This window comes from Mya arenaria, chromosome 17 (assembly GCF_026914265.1).
Source record: "Mya arenaria isolate MELC-2E11 chromosome 17, ASM2691426v1".
NCBI lineage: Eukaryota > Metazoa > Mollusca > Bivalvia > Myida > Myidae > Mya > Mya arenaria.
The window spans coordinates 8328363-8349882 of NC_069138.1; the positions used below are offsets into that span (position 1 = coordinate 8328363).

At 37.7% G+C, this 21520-nt stretch overlaps 1 protein-coding gene across 2 annotated transcripts; it reads right to left on the reverse strand.

Moving 5' to 3' along the window:
- Positions 1-3133: 3133 nt before the first annotated feature.
- LOC128223920 (neurotrypsin-like) lies at positions 3134-20327 on the reverse strand. 2 transcript variants are annotated; one of them, XM_052933389.1, is made up of 9 exons: positions 20227-20327; positions 18407-18566; positions 11871-12043; positions 10407-10542; positions 9748-9893; positions 8394-8538; positions 6899-7089; positions 5198-5333; positions 3134-4326 (listed from the first exon to the last, which is right to left on the reverse strand). In XM_052933389.1, the coding sequence occupies exons 1-9, from the start codon at positions 20282-20284 to the stop codon at positions 4143-4145; spliced, it is 1329 nt and encodes a 442-aa protein (XP_052789349.1). In that variant the 5' UTR covers positions 20285-20327; the 3' UTR covers positions 3134-4142. The 2 variants fall into 2 exon arrangements, with proteins under 2 accessions (XP_052789349.1, XP_052789348.1); XM_052933388.1 differs by having other exon boundaries at positions 9748-9917.
- Positions 20328-21520: the final 1193 nt, after the last annotated feature.

Here is a 21520-nt window from a genome sequence, read left to right on the forward strand (position 1 = left end):
TTAAAGCTTTGTAAATTTCGGTCGGGAACGATTAAGAAAAGGGCTGCAACAGAGAGTCGTTTAGATTCATTTGTTTTTAGTTGCATGAAACACAAGCTTTTATACTATATAGAAATTCATTTTGGATGGTTCGTTTTCTTTTATTCAATACATATATAAAAGCAAGATGATCCAGTTGAGAAAAGAGATGTTAGATTTGATGAAATGACCCGTCAGTAAGCTGTTCATGCGACTAGATAGTAAAATTCCTGTAGCAAATCGTCATATTAAAATACCATCACTTTTGATAAAAGACATGTATTGTTAAACTAAAAAAGCTGTTTATGCGACTAGATAGTAAAATTGCTGTAGGAAATCGTCATATTAAAATACCATCACTTTTGGATAAAAGACATGTATTGTTAAACTAAAAAAAACTAAATTGTTATTTATATGAACAAACGTATACCAACCTTGGCAGCTCAACATCATCTTCCTCCCCACACTCGGAACCAGAGGGTGCCGACACGGACCAGGCAATAATTGTTCATTGATAATGCCACTTCCGGGAAAGACGCAGCCACAGGCTCAATTCTTCAGCGTTTACCGGTCAGCTTAACGCCTTCGACGTCTCCAAGATAACCAGATGAGTGATCCATCGACGAAGTCACATCCGGTACAAAACCCCAAATACTAAATTGCATCCCAAATACGCAGTGGATGGTCATTTACGGATTGCATTGCTCTTGCAGCCAGAGTTGCATTGTTAAGCAAAGCGGACTGCCCCTGATGAGTTTTCGCACCGCAATTACCCCAAGTATTGAATTATACCACTTATACGCTCAGGATGGTCAGCCGACCCCCAATATTTTTAATCCGGATTACATTGTTCGTGCAGCCTGAGCTGCATTCCAAATCAACGCGGAGTGTCCTTTGGACATTTACGAAAAGCATTTAGCTCTAATACTGAATTACACCATTAACATGCTCAGAATGATCACTCGACTCCAATTTTCTCATTCTGGATTGAATTGTTTATGCAGCCAAAGTTGCATTTCAAAACAAACTGGACAGTTTAATGATCGGTTTACGAACAGCAATGTCCTCGAATACTAAATTACTTCCCCAAGACACTGAGGATGGTCATCCAACCCCAATTTTTATTCCGGATTGCAATACTCTCAATGCTGTCTGAATTGCATTCAAAAGCAACAGGGACAGTCCACTGAACAGTCTGCGCACAGCAATGACCAAGAAATCTGAATAACACCCTTAAATCGCTGTGAATGGTCACCGACCCGCATTTCTCTTTATTTCCCTTATTACATTGCTCCTACAGCCAGAGTTGCATAGTAAAGCAACACGGACAGTCCCCTAAACAGTTTGCACACAGCAATGACTCCAAATACTGCATACCCTTATACACTGAGAATGGTCACCCGCTCTCAAATTCTCATTCCGGATTATAATGCTCTTGCAGCCAGAATTTCAATTTAAATCAAAGCTGACAAGCCCCTGAATAGCTTACGCACAACAAAGACCCCAAATACTGAATAACACCCCTGATATGCTGAGGATTGTCACTCGGTCCCCATTTTTTATTTATTCCTGATTACATTGCTCATGCAAACACAGTTGAAAAGCAACGCGGACAGTCCCCTGAACAGTCCACGCAGAGCATTGAATCCGAATACTGCATTACACCCGTAATACGCAGAGGATGGTCACCGCTCATTTTTTTATCCCGGATAACAATGCTCGTGTGAATTATTAATACATTCGGACATTGCAACATTGACAGTCCCCTGACCAGTTTGCGCACAGCAGTGACACCGAATACTGAATTAAACACCTAATACGGAGATGATGGTAACCTGAACCCATTTTTTATTCCTGATGACATTGCTCATATTACCATAGTTGGATGCTAAAGCAACGCGGACAGTCCACTGAACAGTTTACGCACAACAATCACCCCGAATAACACCCCTCATACGCTGGGGATTGTCATCCGAACAGCAATATTTTAATCCGGATTACATTGCTCTTGCAGCCAGAGTTGCATTCTAAAGCTACGCAGACAGTCACATGAACAGTTGACGCCCAACAATGACCCCGAATTCTGAATTACAGCCCTAATACGCTGAGAATGGTCACTCGATCCCGATTTTTTATATTTAGGTTTACATTGCCCATGCAGCCAGAGCTGAATTCTTACGCAATGTGGGCAGTCCCCTGAACAATTTACGCCCAACACTGACCCCGATTACTGAATAATTCCCCTTATACGCTGAGGTTGGTCACCCAACCCCCTTTTTATTTCGGAGTCGTTGCTCATGCACCCAGAATTGCATTTTAAAGCTTCGCGGTCAGTCAATTGATCGGTATACGCACTGAAATGACCCCGAATTCTGTATTATACTCCCAATACGCTGATGATTTTCACCCGACCCTTAATTTTTCTTCATGATTACATTGCTTATGAAGACAAATGTGCATACTAAAGAAACGCTGACCTTCCCTTGAATAGTTTACACAGAAATGAACCCGAATACTGAATAACACCCTTTATATGTAAGGATGGTTTCCCGATATCCTCTTTGTGTTTTCAAACTCAAAAGGGTACCCATTAATTACATCGCAATTGAATACTGGCCTTTTTATTAGCTATGCGGCTTCATTTATATATGATATGGGTGTAATTTGCTGCGAAATGGTTTTGGAAGTAAGTCATATTGACCCGCGAATTTCTGACCCCAACGGAGATTTTACAGAAAAACACTGGGTTTTTCACTTGCCCGTGTTCTTTTCCCCCAGCTTTTAAATAGCTGAGGAAAAATCATGCGGGTTTTCAATAATACAAAATATAAGTTACATTAGCACAAAACATCTAGACGAGCATTATTCTTCGATACCGGAAGTGAAATAACGTAAAACCAAAAAAAAAGCATTTCGTTACTGGGTTTTCTCCTGCTGGATAAAATAACCAGATTTTATCAATATCACGCAATCCATTCAAGCGTTTTATCTTTGAGCTTATATACATGACGTTTAAGTTAATATTTACTTTGATGTATTTTTAGAGTGTCGTTTCTCCCATTTGAGAATTCTAGAAATATAATTGATATTTTACGGGAGAAAAACCAAGGAAAACTAAAGTATACCGGTTTATGAAAAATAACACGATAAATGCACGTTAAACAGCGAAATAAGTGAATGTTTTAAACATATTTATCTTGAGAGAATGTAATAAAGATAAAATGCTTATTATTTTAATTATCAATTTTATGTAGCCTTCGACATCGTCGATATACATAAGTAGTAAATTTTTGTCACCATCTATGATCTTCGGGTTTATTCATTGTCTAGATGATAGCTTTCATTAATGGCTTGAACATTGCATTTAGGAAGCACCAAGTGTAACAGACTTTCGTTTAAATAATGTCCTTTTAAGGTCTCACCTCATATCTTAACCAACGCAATGGAAACTACAATAACAAGACCAGAAGCCTTATATTTAGCATGGAGCCTGTTAAAAGGCACACAAAATACGTATTGAAGAGTTCAAGTCCCTTTATATTGCTGACCGTTCCAAGGCGATACCAAACAATCCTTGATAAACACCCCTAGTTTGTTTTAAACAGTAGATCTGTGTTTCTGGCTTTGGCCCTGTGTCATTGAGCGTGGTGTATGTTTAAGCTTTCGACTTGGGGACTAGTTTATGTAGTTTTTCATATAAATATTTCAATATCTTTGTTTGAGCAAATACGTCTAAAATGAAGAGTTCAGGTACCTTTATTTTGTTGACCGTTCCAATGCGGTACCCAACAATCCTTGATAAATACCCCTAGTTCAATTATTTCTATATTTTGTGCGTTGTTTGTGGAGTTTTGTGTTGTTTATCCGTGTAGCTGGTTTGTGGATGTGTATGTGTGTTGTTGTTCTGTTTTTCTGGCTTTGGCCCTTTGTAATTGAACGTGGTTTATGTTTAAGCTTCCGACTAGGGGACTAGTTTCTGTAGTTTCCCACATAAATATGTCAATATCTTTATTTAAGCAAGAAAAAACTTAATGATATTAAAAAACATTCGCTTTTAGTTAATTCAGACACTATGTAACTGCATGTTCAAGTCATTCGGACATGGTTAATATCTACAAAAGATATCAGTTGCATGTCAGCAGGACATAGTTTCTACACTCCGCCGATGAATCGTAGGGACGATAACTGAACTGGTGCTTGATGTGACAGTCGATAACGCTTGTTGCATTCGGCTTACAAATTATCGACCCCAGTATTTCGATAACTGAATTATCGCCTGTTGTCTTAACGTCGAAGCTTTCTGTTCCACTGCAAATGAAAAAAAATACAAGAATGGATCAAGCTTCAACGATTCATCGACTGTTGTCTTAAATTCGATCAATATCACTGCAAACAAAATCGATCAGGACAAATCGATCATAGTCGATTTTCGTCGACTATTTTCTTAACTTTCAAGCTTTACATAGCACTTCAATTAAAGTTAAATGTTAGGTCAATCATGATTTATTCATTGGCAACCAATTCTAACTTTTTCAATGAAGTCAAATGAATTTAATCATCAAGTGTTTAGTGTGTTTACTATACGGCAAAGGGAAGTAACCGCTGTGTTACATAGTGTGTTATCACAAGTGTGTAATACCTAGTCAAACGTTCTTAATATATTTGAAATGACAAAAAAAATGTATCCTAAGTTTCAAACTTTATTGCTTACTCTGCACATAAAGTACATGTGACACGGGGTTTACAACAAGAGAACGTACAAAAAATAAATAGGTCAAGCAGTGTTAGTGCTTAGAATAAAACGATATTATCTTCTCTTCTAAGGTAAACTAAGACTAATACTATAATTATATTTATATCCTATGGCTATTAAATCGAATGGTGAAGCGAAAAGCATTGAATAGAAGTAACATTGAATAAAGACTCAGTTAGAACCTTTTCACATTCATCCCCAAAAATGCTTCCTTAAATGAAACTGATGTAAAGTAACTAAATATTTGAACATTCGCCAAGGTGCCAATTAAACAATAAGCTGACCATTATCCAATCCTATAATTGGTCAACAGACTGTTTGATTGACAAACGGCGACTCAAGATCAGTTGCTTTGGTGATGCGGTAAAAGGTACAGGAAAATTATTTAACAACACTATCGATGTATACTGTATAGTATTTACTTACTGAAAACCAAGCACAGTACAGACGCTATTGGCTGTTTCTGGAGTAAAGTAGGCGTCACAGACAGCCCATATCTGGCCATTCACGCCCACTTGTATAACGCCGGTCGCTGATAGGCTGATATTTTCCAGTGTGTAGTCTAAAAAAGAAACATTATATTATAAGGGGGATAATAATTCTAAGTCAGATATCTAAATATAGAAACATGACAATGTACTGAGAATACTATCACGGCGGTCCTTAACTGTGAACATTTACGTTGATAAATTTCTGTCTTACTTGTAGAATACGGTTCCTGGGAGGTCTAAGTCTACACATGAAAGAAGAAAACGGCTTTAGGGTTTAAAAGTACGATGGACCTATCCATTCAAACCGTTGTGTTTGTGGACGTTTAAAGCGTACAATGTTCGGGTAATCAATCCATTAGTAATGCGAAAAATGTTGGGTGGATGCGTAAGCTTATTTATACTCGTAGTCGGACAAGGCCCATTCAGATTGTGCTCCGATAAGATTGTTAGTCATTTTGATTTTTTTAAGCATAGTGAACAGACAGATAGTAACCCTGGTTAGACAGTGTGTGTATACCACGTGATGAATTGCGTCATAAATGTAGCGTCGAAAGACAATATTTTGCTTCGAATGAAGGCTTTAAAAAAGATAACTTTGCTATTTTTTCACCATTTTAAATGAAACATAGCGCAGTCTACCCCTCTTACGGAGCCCTGCCTTCTGTCGTTTACCAGAGTTTGATTAAAAGTTTAGTTTCTTAAAACACTTCGACAAACCTTTTCACAATACGGCCGTCTGACGGAGCACTGTCAAATCATGATTTTGGAAATAGGTTTGTCGAAGTGTTTAATAAAACTAATCACCTTATGAAACTTCGGTAATAAGATGAATGCGGGACTCTTTAAGCGACATAGACTGCCCTTTGTTTCATTTAAAATGGTGTAGTAAAAATAAAGTTAGTGTTGATTTAAGTCTTTATTTTAAGCAAAGTTTTGCCTTCCGACGTACTATATATGACGTAATTGATCACGTGGTATACACACACCGTTAGAGCTACCCTGGTTTTTCAAGGTGCGCCAGTGAATAACACTGTCCCACGAGGCCTTTATTTACATTGTTTGTAGTGCGACAGGGAATGTAACCCCTGGACTGACACTCAAGTGAATTACCCACTTAGCCACAGATACGACACAAAAATATGAAAAATTAAAAAAATACATAAAAATTCTACTAGTAAAGTTTTATTCTAAAGCTACAAAATGCTTGATTATGTTTATAGTTCTCACAGAGAGCCTTTTAGTAGATAGACATTGTATTATTTCAGAAACAAATAAATACAACTGCTTTATAATCATAATAGTTTCATATTACCTCCCTTTTATACAACATATCGTTATAATAGTGTAATTATGATTTTTTTCAAAAATGCAATCCATGTAAAAATAATTTTAAGGTTAAAAATATTATTTCAACATATAAATAATATCGATGCTATTATCCAAAAAGCACTAACACATCTTTGCAGGCTAATGGTGGATGGCTTACCTTAATATAACCATAAAATATGCGAAACTGTTTATATCTCAAAAATTACAAATTAGTTAACGTATTATACGAAAATGGGCTCATTTTTTACAATCTGATTTAAGTCTAACAAAAGACCTCAAGTAAGAGGGAATGTATAAAATAGTTTACCAGAGCAAAAGAGAGCTACGTGAGTTAAGCTGTTTGACATGATTGTACAGTGGTAATATCTCTGTTCGACGCAGTATTTCAGCTCGCCCTGACACTCCTCTATGTATTTCTCGTGACCTTGACATACAATGTTTTGTTTGTAGTAATGCAGATTCTTGCCAGGATGCGCACGAGTGGCGAAACCGACATGGCTGAAACACAGTTTGTTATGAAAAAGAAACAAATAGAGTAAATAATAGTCTTTATAGTTACAATTACATATATAGCGTTTGCAATTTTGATAGAAGCCTAAATTAATGCGTACACCTTATTCTGAGAAGTTGACCTAATTAGTATTATATATATTAAGCGTTTATTTATGTCATTCAGAGTTGGAGCTTAAAGCGTTTTACCTTTAAAGTGTATAATAGAACTTTGGATGTCATATATAAGTAAGACTGAAAATATATGTCCAGCTAAACAGCGGTGGCCAATGCCTATTTAAAACGTGACCAATTTATCTTAAAAAGCCGATCTCTGAACATTGGTCAAAATGACGTCACATATCTTTATATGACGTCATCTGATGAACAAGATGACAGACAATATGACGAACTGAGGCGTCGGTTTAATAAATTGGGAAACATCTATCAAATGATAAAAAATCGGTTGTTCTTCTTGCATAATATAACCTGATCTTACCCTGATTAAATTAAGCTGCCAGCAAGCAAGACTTTTTTGAAAACAAGAACAATAGATAAACATTAATTGTACGAGCCTGTAAGTATTGATTAAATACTTTGCTTAACTTGTTTGAGCTTGATATACTCTAACAACAGTAAGCATCCGTTTTTTGTATATTTATAAGTAAATAGTTATATAAGATTATTAAAGTGGGGATGCTGCCTTGACACCCTCGCTGACCAAGTTTATATGGTACGGACAGAAGTTGTAGCCAATGTTGAGGGTTTAGTCATGGCGGTGCGGCTTGATGACCAAGTTTAAGGACTGTAGTTGTGGCCAAGGTTGTGGGATTAGTCATGGATGCCATAAATTTGAGTCTTTCATTGTATAAAACTTGGATAAGTTTTCCATAGATTAACTTAGGGCTAGTAAGATTATTAGAATTATGTGACTAGTTAATATTCTTTTTTAAATAAATATTGACCAATCATTTAACATTTTGGTTAAATTTGACTGAACAAAAGGTTATTAGGTTTTATACAATTGACTGCTGGCTTACATGTACAATTTTAAATTATTAGTTTTGAGCATTATATCAATATACTATTCAGAAAAAGAACATTAAACTGCCTTAGATGTACAATTGACCTAAATAATACATAACACCATTGGAGCTACCGTTCTATTTTCGACACCGAAAACTATGACGTCATTTTCTCGATTACGTCATATAATTATATTACTAGTATATGACCCATTTCCTCTTGTTTCGGTTCAAATACTCCAGCTTTGAGTCAGTTATGCTTTGAAACAAATAGTTTTGACCACTCACCCAAATCCAAGAATAGAACACATTGTCTTCGCCGTTGTTTCCGAAACTTGACCGACGACGTCATACCAAATGTTGTCATGGTAACCGACTAGTATCCCCTCGTATGAACGATTGCCCTTACTCTGCTCCAACTTAAGTGGTCCGCCTATGGAATGTAATTGGATATAACACGAATGTGATCATTCACTAATCATTACAGAGATACCGTTCGGAGTTTAAAATGTATGAAACGTTATGTAATGTATCTTGTGTTTATATAAAAACACATAGACAAATTCAAATGTTACAACAGGAGTTAACAATACAACACATGAACAAATCAAGAGTATTTTCAGTTACAAACGAATAAGTTGATGAAATCTTAAAAGCAAAGATTATATACAAGGTTAACTTTACGTTTTTAGGAATACATGGATTATGCCATACAACAGTTAAGGTATTCAAAAACCAAACTTCGAATAAACAGTGTGTTTTGATTGGACAGTAAACTAGATTGGCCAATAGAATGAATGGATTTACGGAGCCATGTCTAAGGTTTGGGATATTGAATAACGCCCAATAACTACACTGTCTCGTCCGTCAGCACTGCAGGCGCTTTGATTAATTGTATAACGCTGTGTGGGGTTAGGTTATATATATCCTTTGATAAAAAAAACTAACGGTTGCTATGTAAGGCAATGTAGGCTGTCAGCGGCGTACCTAGCGTTACGCAAATACTCAAGCTCGTACTACTGAAAACAATAACTGAAAAAATAACAAACGTTTTTATTGCGAAATTTGATGTAAAAAAAACAACTCTTACCCGGGTATTAAAGGCACAATGGTACCCATAAAAGTAACATGTTAAGCAAATGTTACAGTTTAGTACAAGACGGGTCCGGGGGGGATACCGGGGGGAATGGGCCGTGATTTTACCTTCCAGGTCACAAGCCCCGCAGTACCGAGTGATTGCGGTGGTATGTTTTCGCGCCGAAAATAGCGGGTAATGGGCCTGGTGATGATGGGGATATTTGGCGGGGATTTTACCAGCAGCTTGCCACGGGCTTATAATTGACTGTTGTATATGTATAATATATATCGTGATTGAACATTGCTTCTAGTGTTATTGGTGATTCGATTTGAAATAACGTAAAGAGTTAGTGTTAGGGTTAGGTTTAATTTAAACATATTTTATTCATCAGCATAAACATGTGTACATACATGACATAAAGACAAACAGGAACTCATGTTCTATTAAGACAAAAAGATCAGAACGAACGATACATATGTCTTAAAAAAAGTAAACTTTCGCGAATGGCACCCCGTCGGATTTTTTCCCACATGCTATAATTTTAACACTACTTATATTCCTTACCATCACAAGCAACACTGACGACCTCAGCCGATGTGCTTGGCGCGGTGTAGTCCCCAGAGTGAGTACATTGCTCAAGTGAAAGCTCGGTACCCGTGCACTGTATGTTGCGTGTATACAGTGGTAGTTTTCCCGCGCCATAATGCGTGCTGGTGTTATAGGAGCGAACTCCGATTCAGGTTGAAAACAGGGTTATTTAGCAGTGTGTGTATACCACGTGATAAATTGCGTCATAAATGCTAAATCAGAAGGCAACATTTTGCTTAAAATGAAAACTTTAATCAAAGATAATTTTTCTTTTACTTCACCATTTTAAATGAAACAAAGGGTAGTCTATGCCGCTTAAAGAACCACGCCTTCGTTTTATTATCGGAGTTTGATAAGGTGATTAGTTTCATCAAACACTTCGATAAAAACGTTTTCCAAAATAATGTTTTTAACAGTGCTCCGTCAGACGGCCGTATTGGGAAAGGTTTGTCGAAGTGTTTTAAGAAACTAAACTCTCATCAAACTCTGGTAAAAGACCGAAGGCGGGGCTCCGTTAGCGGCGTAGACTGCGCAATGTTTCATTTAAAATGGGGATGAAATAGGAAAGTTATTTCCGCTACATTTCTGTTATTAATTGAATGAAAATATATTTGCTACCGATGAATTATACTCACGGATATCCAAGTGATGTACACGTGACATTTGCCGCCTTTTCATCAAAAGTACGCCCGTAGACGGCCTGCAGTTGCCCGAACAGTCCCGCCTCCAGCCGACCCTCCAGTGGGGAAGGGCCGTCTACCAGTTGTAAAGCTGTAATGTGAACAGCTCATACAATAATGTGTTGTTTTTGTTCATTTTGTTCGGCTGTCGTTTCCTACACCTCTACATATTGAAGTCACTGCGCATGCTCAGATGTTTAATGTATTTCTCTTCCGTTTAAAAATGAAGTAGCGCCTTTGTCTTTTAATTTGCACAGAATAAGTAGACTTGTTGTCTATACTTTTTAATGCATACGTAGTTATTTTGCAAAGACAGTGTGTGAAATCGGGGGACGGAACAAGCGACAGAATGATTACTTAGCTGACCGCTTTAAAGGGACTATACACCAGATGGTTCCAACATCGGCAAATACAGTAGTTCCTCAAAACAAAAATAGAATTGTCCATATGAGCTAGAATGAGGCCGATATATATCATTTAACATTATTAAAATAATATTTTGTCGCTGTCTTAGCGCATTGTGGTTTCCTAGTCTATAGTGTGTATGCTTAGCATGTGAAATTCACGTAACTAGTACAGATTCATATACAACGCTACTTTTCAAATTACCTTGGATTTACTTGGTAGACAAACACAGTAAATTTTGCAAATTGGAAAAATACGCAAAATACATGCGTCTAAAGATCTGTAATACATCAGTTATTAAGATTCAATGCATTGCACACAGCGATATCATTTTATGTTAGTGTCTGACAATTTTCTTTTTAACTTGCAGTTTTACCATCTCGTGTCTAGTCCCTTTAACGCAGTATTAATATGGCGAAAAAAGATTTTTACATATTGCCCCAAATTCTCGAAAAATCGTATGCATAACAAGCTTAGTTATTTTATTTCATTTTGCCAAATTACTTAAACTAGGTTTTACTTAATAAAATATAGTGTTTCGTGCTTAACATAAGGATTAAAATAAGCCGCAGAACCCATCAAAATAAGAATATTACAGATTATACCAAAACAAAAATACGGTCGGACCTCGTTGACTTGCACTCTCAGAGATCGGCGAAACTCAAGCCTTGGGAAATTCGACCGAAGAAATGTGTCTTTTACATCCAGTTCGAGCCAACGAGGATTTCGAGCTCAGGGAGTTTTAGCCAACGGGGTCCGACTGTAGTGTTCTTAGCTCGATTCTATTATAATGGACTTATGCTTGTTTGAGAAATTGGGGCGAAAGGGTGGTATTTAATATTCAAGTTAACCTTATGGTCATACACCATTGACTTCATTCACCCTATTGGTCAGAGATTAATAACAAGTAATCCGATTAGCTACACCGTTCTTAGATCCAAATAGGCTAATATTGAATATCAGTCCTGATTTTTGCTATGAAAAAGGAGCTGCCGCATAGCTTTACTGTAATACCTCGACAGTTTATGCTTTTAAAGATGTTGTCATAGTCGGACTGCGGATTTCCTGCCTGGAGTTCACATGATGTGTTGAGCATTTGCATTGACGCCACTTCGACGGGGCAGTGTTGAATCGTAAAGGCGGCATCCGGTGTTCCATTAAATTGGGGCTGCATCACGGATTCATTCCTGTGGAAACAAGAAACTTTAAGGCAATGCATCATATGGGCTTTGTTTGATCAATGTTAAACCGGTTCAGTGCAGCTCGAGGGCGTACAAGTGCGTACTAAAATGCTCTATTTTGGGCTCAAAATGCGTTTTTGTTACCGCATGTAATCGATTTTTGTAATCGATTTGAATCGATTAAAAGTTCTGGTGCACTCGAGGGCCACCCACTAGCGACAACCAAATTGGTTTGAACCGGTTCAGTCGTTTACAAGGGCTCTAAAGTGCGCACCAGAGTTGCGCGTTTTGGCCAAGTTCGCGTACTTAGGCTCCCAAAAATATCAGTTTTGGAAACCTTAATAATGCCTCTCTTTAAAGCTGCACTGTCACAAATTGACCGTTTTAACAACAATTTTATTTAATGTCTTGAAAAAGCAATTTTTTTGCGAAAATGCATGTAAACCAGTGATGTTTGCTGAAAAAAAATCAGATCACAGGTTTTAATATTTATGTTGAAAAAATGATGTTTTATGCATTTTTCTTAAAGCGTTAGTAACGCTTTTAGCCTTAATTTTAATTTTCGAACGTAACTATGAAAACCTGCGATTTGATCTTTAGTCATCAGTCTTGTGTCACTGGTTTTTAGATATGTACGAAAAAAATAGGGCATTTAAGGTAAACAAAATGGGAAACAGTTGTCAACACGGTAAATCTTTCAGAATGCAGCTTTAAAATGCATATACAAAAAGCATTATACAGGCTGCCCAGCAGTGTCCCATACATAAGGAGCTGCTTTAATGACAAACGAGTAGGTTAAAATATGATCTTTTTGCGTCAAAAAATAGGAAAATAAATATTTTTGTACATCAGTTCTAGTTCATTTAACAACCATCATAATGACTTTACTCTTGGGAATCGTAATCAATTTAAACTAAGTTATGCAAATGCACGTTAAAACACAATTAATTAGGACTATTAACCAATAGTCTACGAACTACTTTTACTGGTGAACCGGCATACATCCGAGGTTGTTTTCGATGGAAAATGACCGAGGTGATCCGACTGATCATAGCAAACATTTTTTTAATGTCTTATACCTCTTTCATCAAACTTGCTATGTTCACAACAGTTTCAAACGAAAACGTTATAGCCTAATAAGTACACGCATTGCCGTTCTCAGGGGCGTAGCCAGCGTCACGCACTTACGCATGTGCGTAACAACAATTTGAAAAGAAAAATATGGCCAAAAATGACATCAAACTCGAGGGCTAAGCTAAATATTGATATCAGAATAAAGGGAAGATCAGTTGTAGTAAGCATTGTTTCTCTGTTCTAGATACGGCTAACTGAGACTAATTCAATCACTTGGTAACTACAAAGTCGGCGGCCTCGAACCTATAAATCCCTCCAAATACACATCAGTGCTCAACATGTTAGTTCGATTTTCCTTTTTTTTGCCTGGGGAGCCCCCCCCCCCCCCGAACCCACTAACGGCTACAGGGATATTTCCCTCCCACACCATCCCGTAACATTCAGTAAAGCCTAGCTACGCCCCTGGTTCTCATCAACAATTTTCACAAGTGTCGTTCATAAAACGGCAAGAGTAACAAAAATCAGTTAAATAAATAGACGAAAATCGTTTGTTTCAGTTTAAGATATATAGCAAAAATATTTCACCGAGTAAGCCACGAAATCTATATATCACGATTCGCGTAGCTACGAGTGTTATATTTACCTCACCTGGTGAATTTATTGCGCTTTACAAAAAAAAACGTTTTTATAGCATGCCTGATACGGATATAAAAAGACTGTTAATCGTAGATTTTCATAAAAACGCGTTGAATTGTTTGGTACATCACGTCATTTAGGGACGTTTATCGGTTTTCTCAAATAATAACGGGAGGTGTAGTCGATCAAATCAACGACACCACGACAAGTACCAACTTATGTACATGCTTTAATGAGCCCAAACGTGACATGTTACTACATGCACTTATCCGAATCAGCTTCGCCCAGGAGATTTACTACTTATGAACATGCTCTAATGAGCTCTACCCCGACATGTTACTACTTTCACATATCCGAATCAACTTCTCCCCGGAAAGTTACAACTTATGAACATGCTCGATTGCGCTCTTCCGCGACATGTTACTACTTTCAAATATCCGAATCAGCTTTGCCCCGAAAAGTTATAACTAATGAATATTCTCTTATGAGCTCTACCGCGATATGTTACAACTTGCACTTATCCGAATCAGCTTCGCCCCGGAAAGCTACAACTAATGAACATGCTTTTCTGTGCTCTTCCGCGACATTTTGCCTCTTTCACATATCCGAATCAGTTTCGCCCCGGAAAATTACAATTTAAGTTTCTTATGAGCTCAACTGGGACATGTTACTACTTTCACATATCCGAATTAGCTTCGCCCCCACAAGTTACAACTTATGTAACTGCCCTAATGAGCTCTTCCGCGACATAGTAATACTTTCAAGTATCCAAATCAGCTTCGCCCTGGAAGGTTACAACTTATTTACATGCTCTTATGAGCTCTACCGCGACATGTTACTACTTTTACATATCCGAATCAACTTCGCCCCGAATTATTACAACTTCTGTTAATGCTCTAATGAGCTCTACCGCGACATGTTACTATCTTCACATCCGAATCAATGACACCTATACATTGATTCATTGCTTGATAACGACGAGAAAAGTACAAACTTGCTGCTATATTTCCTCTTTATTAGGAACTATTGTCAGTGTGTTTAAACAGAACATACGTGGTGGCTTAAAATGTGTATTTCTTACATTCAAACTTGCTATAGTTTGCTGATATGCGTTTATAGTTATTTGTTAAATTGTAACCCGTTTACTTAAATCACAAATTTAAGCCGGTTTAGAAATTCATAAACATATCATTTATACGGAGGAAATAAAGATGATTAAATTGGGTTAAAATTTTCGGGAGAATTTTAGTGCGTGCGTGCGTGCGTGCGTGCGGTGCGTGCGTGCGTGCGTGCGTGCGTGGTGGTGGGTGGGTGGGTGGGTGGTGGTTGGGAGCGCGCTGTACATAGAGTCGCACATAAAATAAACTTTATGTATACATGTGTGTTTGAGGTTTCGAAATAATACAGTTTGTATTGAGTCATTTTGATAATTGCATTTTAGGTTCAGAATGGACGAAGAGGACGATATCCTTGCAGATAAATCACAAGCTATACCTGAGGAAAACTACATAAGTGATTCTTACGTTCTAAGGAAACCATGTTTGGTCATGTTTTTCTCGCGTACTGTTCCAAATTGAAACCGGTCTTTAAGTTGATCCGGAATCCAACACTCGAAATTATAGACGGCAAATTGGAGAAGCTGAAGGATAGGGGACACAAGTATGGTTCCTTTATTATCGTCATCTGTTCTTACCTGGGTAAAGGGGACGAGATTGAAATATACAATGGCTCAGTTTCAATAGATCACTTCTTCGACAAAATAAAATCATTCGAATCCATGGCTGCAAAACCAAAGCTGTTCCTGATACAAGCTGACGACAAGATGCTCATTCCAACTGCATCCATCACAAAAGGTTCTTTTGCAGAAAATGTCGTAACAAAGAAAATCCCCACTGACGCAGACAGAATCGTGATTTTTTCTACCATACCACAGGTGTTGGTGAATAGACGGATATCTGTCGAACAACACACTGAAAGTGGGCAGTCTGTAAACCAGCCGTTGGAAGAACCAAAATCTTCCCTGTTGATCCAGGCTTTCATCGATGTGCTGACAAGCAATGCGAACATGGATTTACTCAGCAATACCCCGTTTATTAATGGTAAAGTAGTTGAGCTATTCAGAGAACTCGATCCTGCCAAAGTCGACATCCCCTTACCTCTTGTTACATTGACACTCACCAAGCAATGGCTTCTTGGAAGAAATTTACACGTTTAGTTACCTTATAATGACTACAAAACAACTGTTCCGGGCATTTGCAAACATATCATGTACTAACCGGACATTGTAAAAATCAATTTACTGTTCTAGTTTATTTATGCAATTTATAAGATCTGTATATACATTTGAACGACATTATTGTACAATAAGAATAGAAAAATTTATGTCTAAATAAATGTATAAAAGTTTACATGTATGTACAATTGATTGAACAACACAGATATATTGTTTCATTCAAAATGGTTCAAAATAGTGTAACGTGTGCGAGTGTACCGAGCGGCTGTACACTATTTTATCAAAGTTATGGCAGAACTCTTAAATAAATGACAAAAGATCAATCTGTATAATAATTTTCCTACTCATTAACCTCAACATGTATTGTACCTACAGTGATGCCACTTCAATTGCAGTGGCAATTTGTGGTCGCCAATGTATTGCACTTGAAAATTTCATTTGTTTATTTTTTCGTCATTAGTGGAGACGTCCTTGATTCCAATACGTGTTCATGTCGACATGCATGTTTGCAACACTCCGATCAAGTTCCCGGGGATCGCATTACCATTGGTTCCATAGCTATACATACCCACACTTAATAAAGATCACTGGTGGTAAAACGTTTTTCATAGAAGCATCCCATCCTTTAAGAATATAGACAACATTCAGTTATTTGTTCAACTCCTCAGTATTTTTGTAATTTTCGCCTAGTTGTGCCTTGTGGTCAGTTTTAAGAACCAACTACGATGGGAGACCACCTGTGTGTATCAGCAAACTGACCCATCTCAGACTCAGCCATATCTTACAAACTCATGTTGTATTAATTTGGTTATTATTAAGAAGTTTGAAACTACCAAGCTCTCAAGGAACAGTGTCAATCAAATCGAGACAGATAGCTTTAGAACGAAATCTTTTAAAGTAATTTTATGAGCTGATATATAAATTGCTAGAATAGTACACTGAAGTCGTGCGCACGAGATACTAAGTCCTGCGCACGAGATACTAAGTCCTGCGCACGAGATAGTAAGTCGTGCGCACGAGTAACGACGTCCTGCGCACGAGATACTAAGTCCTGCGCACGAGTAACTAAGTCATGCGCACGAGATACTAAGTCCTGCGCATGAGTAACTAAGTCCTGCGCATGAGTAACTAAGTCCTGCGCACGAGATACTAAGTCGTGCGCACGAGTTACTATGTCGTGCGCACGAGATACTAAGTCGTGAGCACGAGATACTAAGTCCTGCGCACGAGTTACTAAGTCTTGCGCACGAGATACTAAGTCGTGAGCACGAGATACTAAGTCGTTCGCACGAGATAATTAAGTCGTGTGCACGAGATACTGTGTCGTGTGCACGAGTTACTATGTCGTGCGCACGAGATACTGTGTCGTATGCACGAGTTACGAAGCCGTGAGCACGACATAATTAGCCAATCAGAATACACTTTACATACATGAATGTTGTTTGAAAACGGCTGATAGCAGAAACGATTTTATTCTATTATATTTTAATGCAGGTTGTCATGGATATGCGCGCAGTGATTTAGATTATGTTAATAGTGAAATCGGTCTTTAAATATTTCTGAGGAGAGTGAAGCAATATTTCTTGAAAGGTGAGTAAAAACTTTTTTATTGTGACATTTGAAGCGAGAAATAATTAATAAGCATTCTAAATATTGCAACAAGACAAGGTTTCTATGGTGCTACAGACGACAGTCTTCAACAAGGGAGGTAATTACAATGTGGTGACCATTATAAAGGAGTTCCATACGGGCATTTTGTCTTCGCCCGTGGGCAAGATAAGAATTTCTGCATGGTTAAATTATTAAATCTACTTATCTGAGATGAGAGAAAAGAATTTCTAACATGGTAAATTTTTTGGATCTACTTATCTGAGGTTGGAGAAAAAAAAAACATACACATGTCACCTCTATGCCGCCGTAGTCACAACCTTGTTATCAGTAATTAATATTTTCCATAAATGCATTATTCAGTAAGTAGTTAAAAGTTTATTAGTCAAAAGTGTTGTTTTCTATACATGTGTGTGTATAGATTTTGAATAAGAGTATCACTTTTACATTCCAAATGAACCAGTTGTTAGCATACCATTTTCATTACCAGCTGTCATATGTCTAAAATTATTTAATGCTCATTAAAAAACAACAACATATTTTATAAATAAAGTTGTATTAAGTTTAACTTGTCAATAATTATGTTTAACACTTTTTCCAAATCTTGACCCAAACCGCAGCATTTCCCATGACATGGTAACATGAGAATTTGACCTTAGATTCTCGGACAATTGGGGGTTAATGTGTAGCTGAAGCTGACCCTCGTGTAAAAATGAAAAGTGGAAAAATTGGCTGGTATTTCTTGGCATGGTCACCCCGGATAGTTTCAACTGATGAACATGCTCTAATAAGATCAATTCCGACATAGGACTACTTACACATATCCGAATGTCCTACAAACGAGGTCATCTAGCGGATCTCGCCAATTGTACCGGGATATGTAGCGGACGGCACCCCAAGTGCCGTTTACTTTCGCTTCCAGCAGTCCTTCGCTAGGTACACGTTTCCACGACAGTCGAAAGTCTTCGATTATCAATCCTGAAAATTACAATTCGTCACCTTAGTGCAAGAACGCAATATCTGCTTCTATTTCTTTATGCAGTTATTGAGTTATTGCATTAAGGTGACGACATATACTATTAGCATAAGTTACTGATATGCAAAAATGTTTCTGATGAAACAAGTGGATATATATTCCCTCCCAAGGGCAAATTTGTTTAAATGGGTGTTTACCCCGTCCCAAGGGCCAATTTGCTTAAGTGAGTATGTCCCTCCCCCTCCCAAGGGCAAATTTGCTTAAGTGGGTGTTTAACCCCTCCCAAGGGCAAATTTCCTTAAGTGGGTATGTCCTCCCCCCCTCCCAAGGGGTAAATTAGCTTAAGTGGGAATATCCCCCTCCCAAGTGCAAATTTGGTTTAGTGGGTATATCTCCCCTCCCAAGGGCAAAATTTGCTCAAGTGTGTATATCACCCCTCCCAAGGGCAAATTTGCTTAAGTGCATATATCCCCCCTCCCAAGGGCAAATTTGCTTAAGTGGGTATGTCCCCCCTCCCAAGGGCAATTTGCTTAAATGGGTGTTTACCCCCTCCCAAGGGCAAATTTGCTTAAGTGGGTATGTCCTTCTCCCCTCCCAAGAGCAAATTTGCTTAAGTGGGTATATCCCCCTCCCAAGAGCAAATTTGTTTAAGTGGGTATATCCCCCCTCCCAATGGCAAATTTGCTTAAGTGGGTGTATCCCTCCTCACTCCCAATGGCAAATTTGCTCAAGTGTTTATATCCCCCTACCAAGGGCAAAATTTGCTCAAGTGTAAATATCACCCCTCCCAAGGGCAAATTTGCTTAAGTGGGTATATCCCCCCTCCCAAGAGCAAATTTGCTTAAGTGGGTATGTCCCCCCTCCCAAGGGCAATTTGCTTAAATGGGTGTTTACCCCCTCCCAAGGGCAAATTTGCTTAAATGGGTATGTCCTTTCCCCCTCCCAAGAGCAAATTTTCTTAAGTGGGTATATCCCCCTCCCAAGAGCAAATTTTCTTAAGTTAGTATATCCCCCCTCCCAAGGGCAAATTTGCTTAAGTGGGTATATCCCCCTCCCAATGGCAAATTTGCTTAAGTGGGTGTATCCCTCCTCACTCCCAAGGGCAAATTAGCTTAAGTGGGTATATCCCCTCCCAAGGGCAAATTTGCTTAAGTGCATATATCCCCCCTCCCAAGGGCAAATTTGCTCAAGTGTGTATATCACGCCTCCTAAGGGCAAATTTTGCTCCAGTGTGTATATCACGCCTCCCAAGGGCAAGATTTGCTCAAGTGTGTATATCACGCCTCCCAAGGGCAAAATTTGCTCAAGTGTGTATATCACGCCTCCCAAGGGCAAAATTGCTTAAGTGCATGTATCCCCCCTCCCAAGGGCAAATTTGCTTAAGTGCATGTATCCCCTATCAAGGGCAAATTTGCTTAATTGGGTATATCCCCCCCCACACCCAAGGGCAAATTTTCCCCATTGGCAAATGCTCAGCATATAAACGCAGCAACTGACTTTTATCGTTCAGCCATGTCCAGAGAACACACACAACACTTAAATGGTTGACTATATAAGTTCACAAAACTAACAATTCTTTAATAACATGTGACCAAAGGTTGCAAACTAATACATATAATTTGATGTCAGTAAAACCCAATGTACAAAAGGAATATTACTTACCTTCTACCAAAAGAAAAACAGAAAACATCCACAGCAAAGATAAATAACATCGCATCATCTTGAAGTCTTCTCAAGAAATGACAACTGTATCGTTGAACAAGGGTTCAAATTTATAATCCACGATATACTTCATGATAACTTACATTACATTTTGACCAGGGGCGGCTCCAGGATTTTACGTAAGAGGGAGCTTAGCCTAAAGGTGTTATCTTTTGACTTGCCGGGTTAATATGTTAATATGTTAAACCGGGTTTATATTTAAACTTTTTGCTACTGAACTTGTTTCTGTAGCTTTTCGCATGAATATTGCGATCCTCCCTCAATACCGAAATTTACTTGGTTTAAAATGTTCGTGGTACACCTTCAAGAAAACTTTAACAACTTCTAGTACGAAATGGTGCATTTTGATTTTTCTCCTATATTGACATAAAAAGTAATTTTGGAAGATTTTAGAGTTTGGGGGTGCGAAGGACGCGCAACCCTCTAGAACCGCTATAGTGTTGTCATGCAAATTGTGGTTACTGAATTACTTTAACTTTAAACAAATGATTATGTTGTGGTTTCGTGTGGGCGTGCTGTCCTGCCTTGAGCTGGTTCGTTTTTGTTTATTCTTGTTTTTGCTGATATATCATTGCTAATGGTGTTGTGAAGCTGTTTTATTAAACAGCTCATTCTTATGTCCCTAACAAAAACAAGCCTTGAACAATCGTAACTACTCGGCCATCTCCGGCAAGCTCGGAAGTATATTATTTTGGATTATAGCCGACAATGTTCCGAATGGCCTTTAAATCGTGTCTCTTATATCCATAGGCGGCAGTGAAAGCCAGAGATGATGAAATATTTTTTTGTAAAATAATATACATAAATATATATATATATATATATATATATATATATATATATATATATATATATATATATATATATATATATATATATATATATATATATATATATATTATTTTACAAAAAAATATTTCAAGATATCAATATCAGTTTGTATACGTTGATTATATAGGTCAAAGAATTCTTAATATATTCCCTATATATTATGTAGACAGATGACCAATTTGCACACGAAATAACATTGATATATCACATGCATATTATATGCCATGATGAAAATAAAACTTGAAACTTGAACTTGATTACTAGTGCTTCACGACCCCAACACAATATATATTGGGAGAAAATTCCATATGTTTACTAAACATTAAACAGCGTTAGATATTGTTTACGTTTCTTATAGAAAATAAATTAGTTGAACGTAATCACTGTGTATTCGATCAAGTGA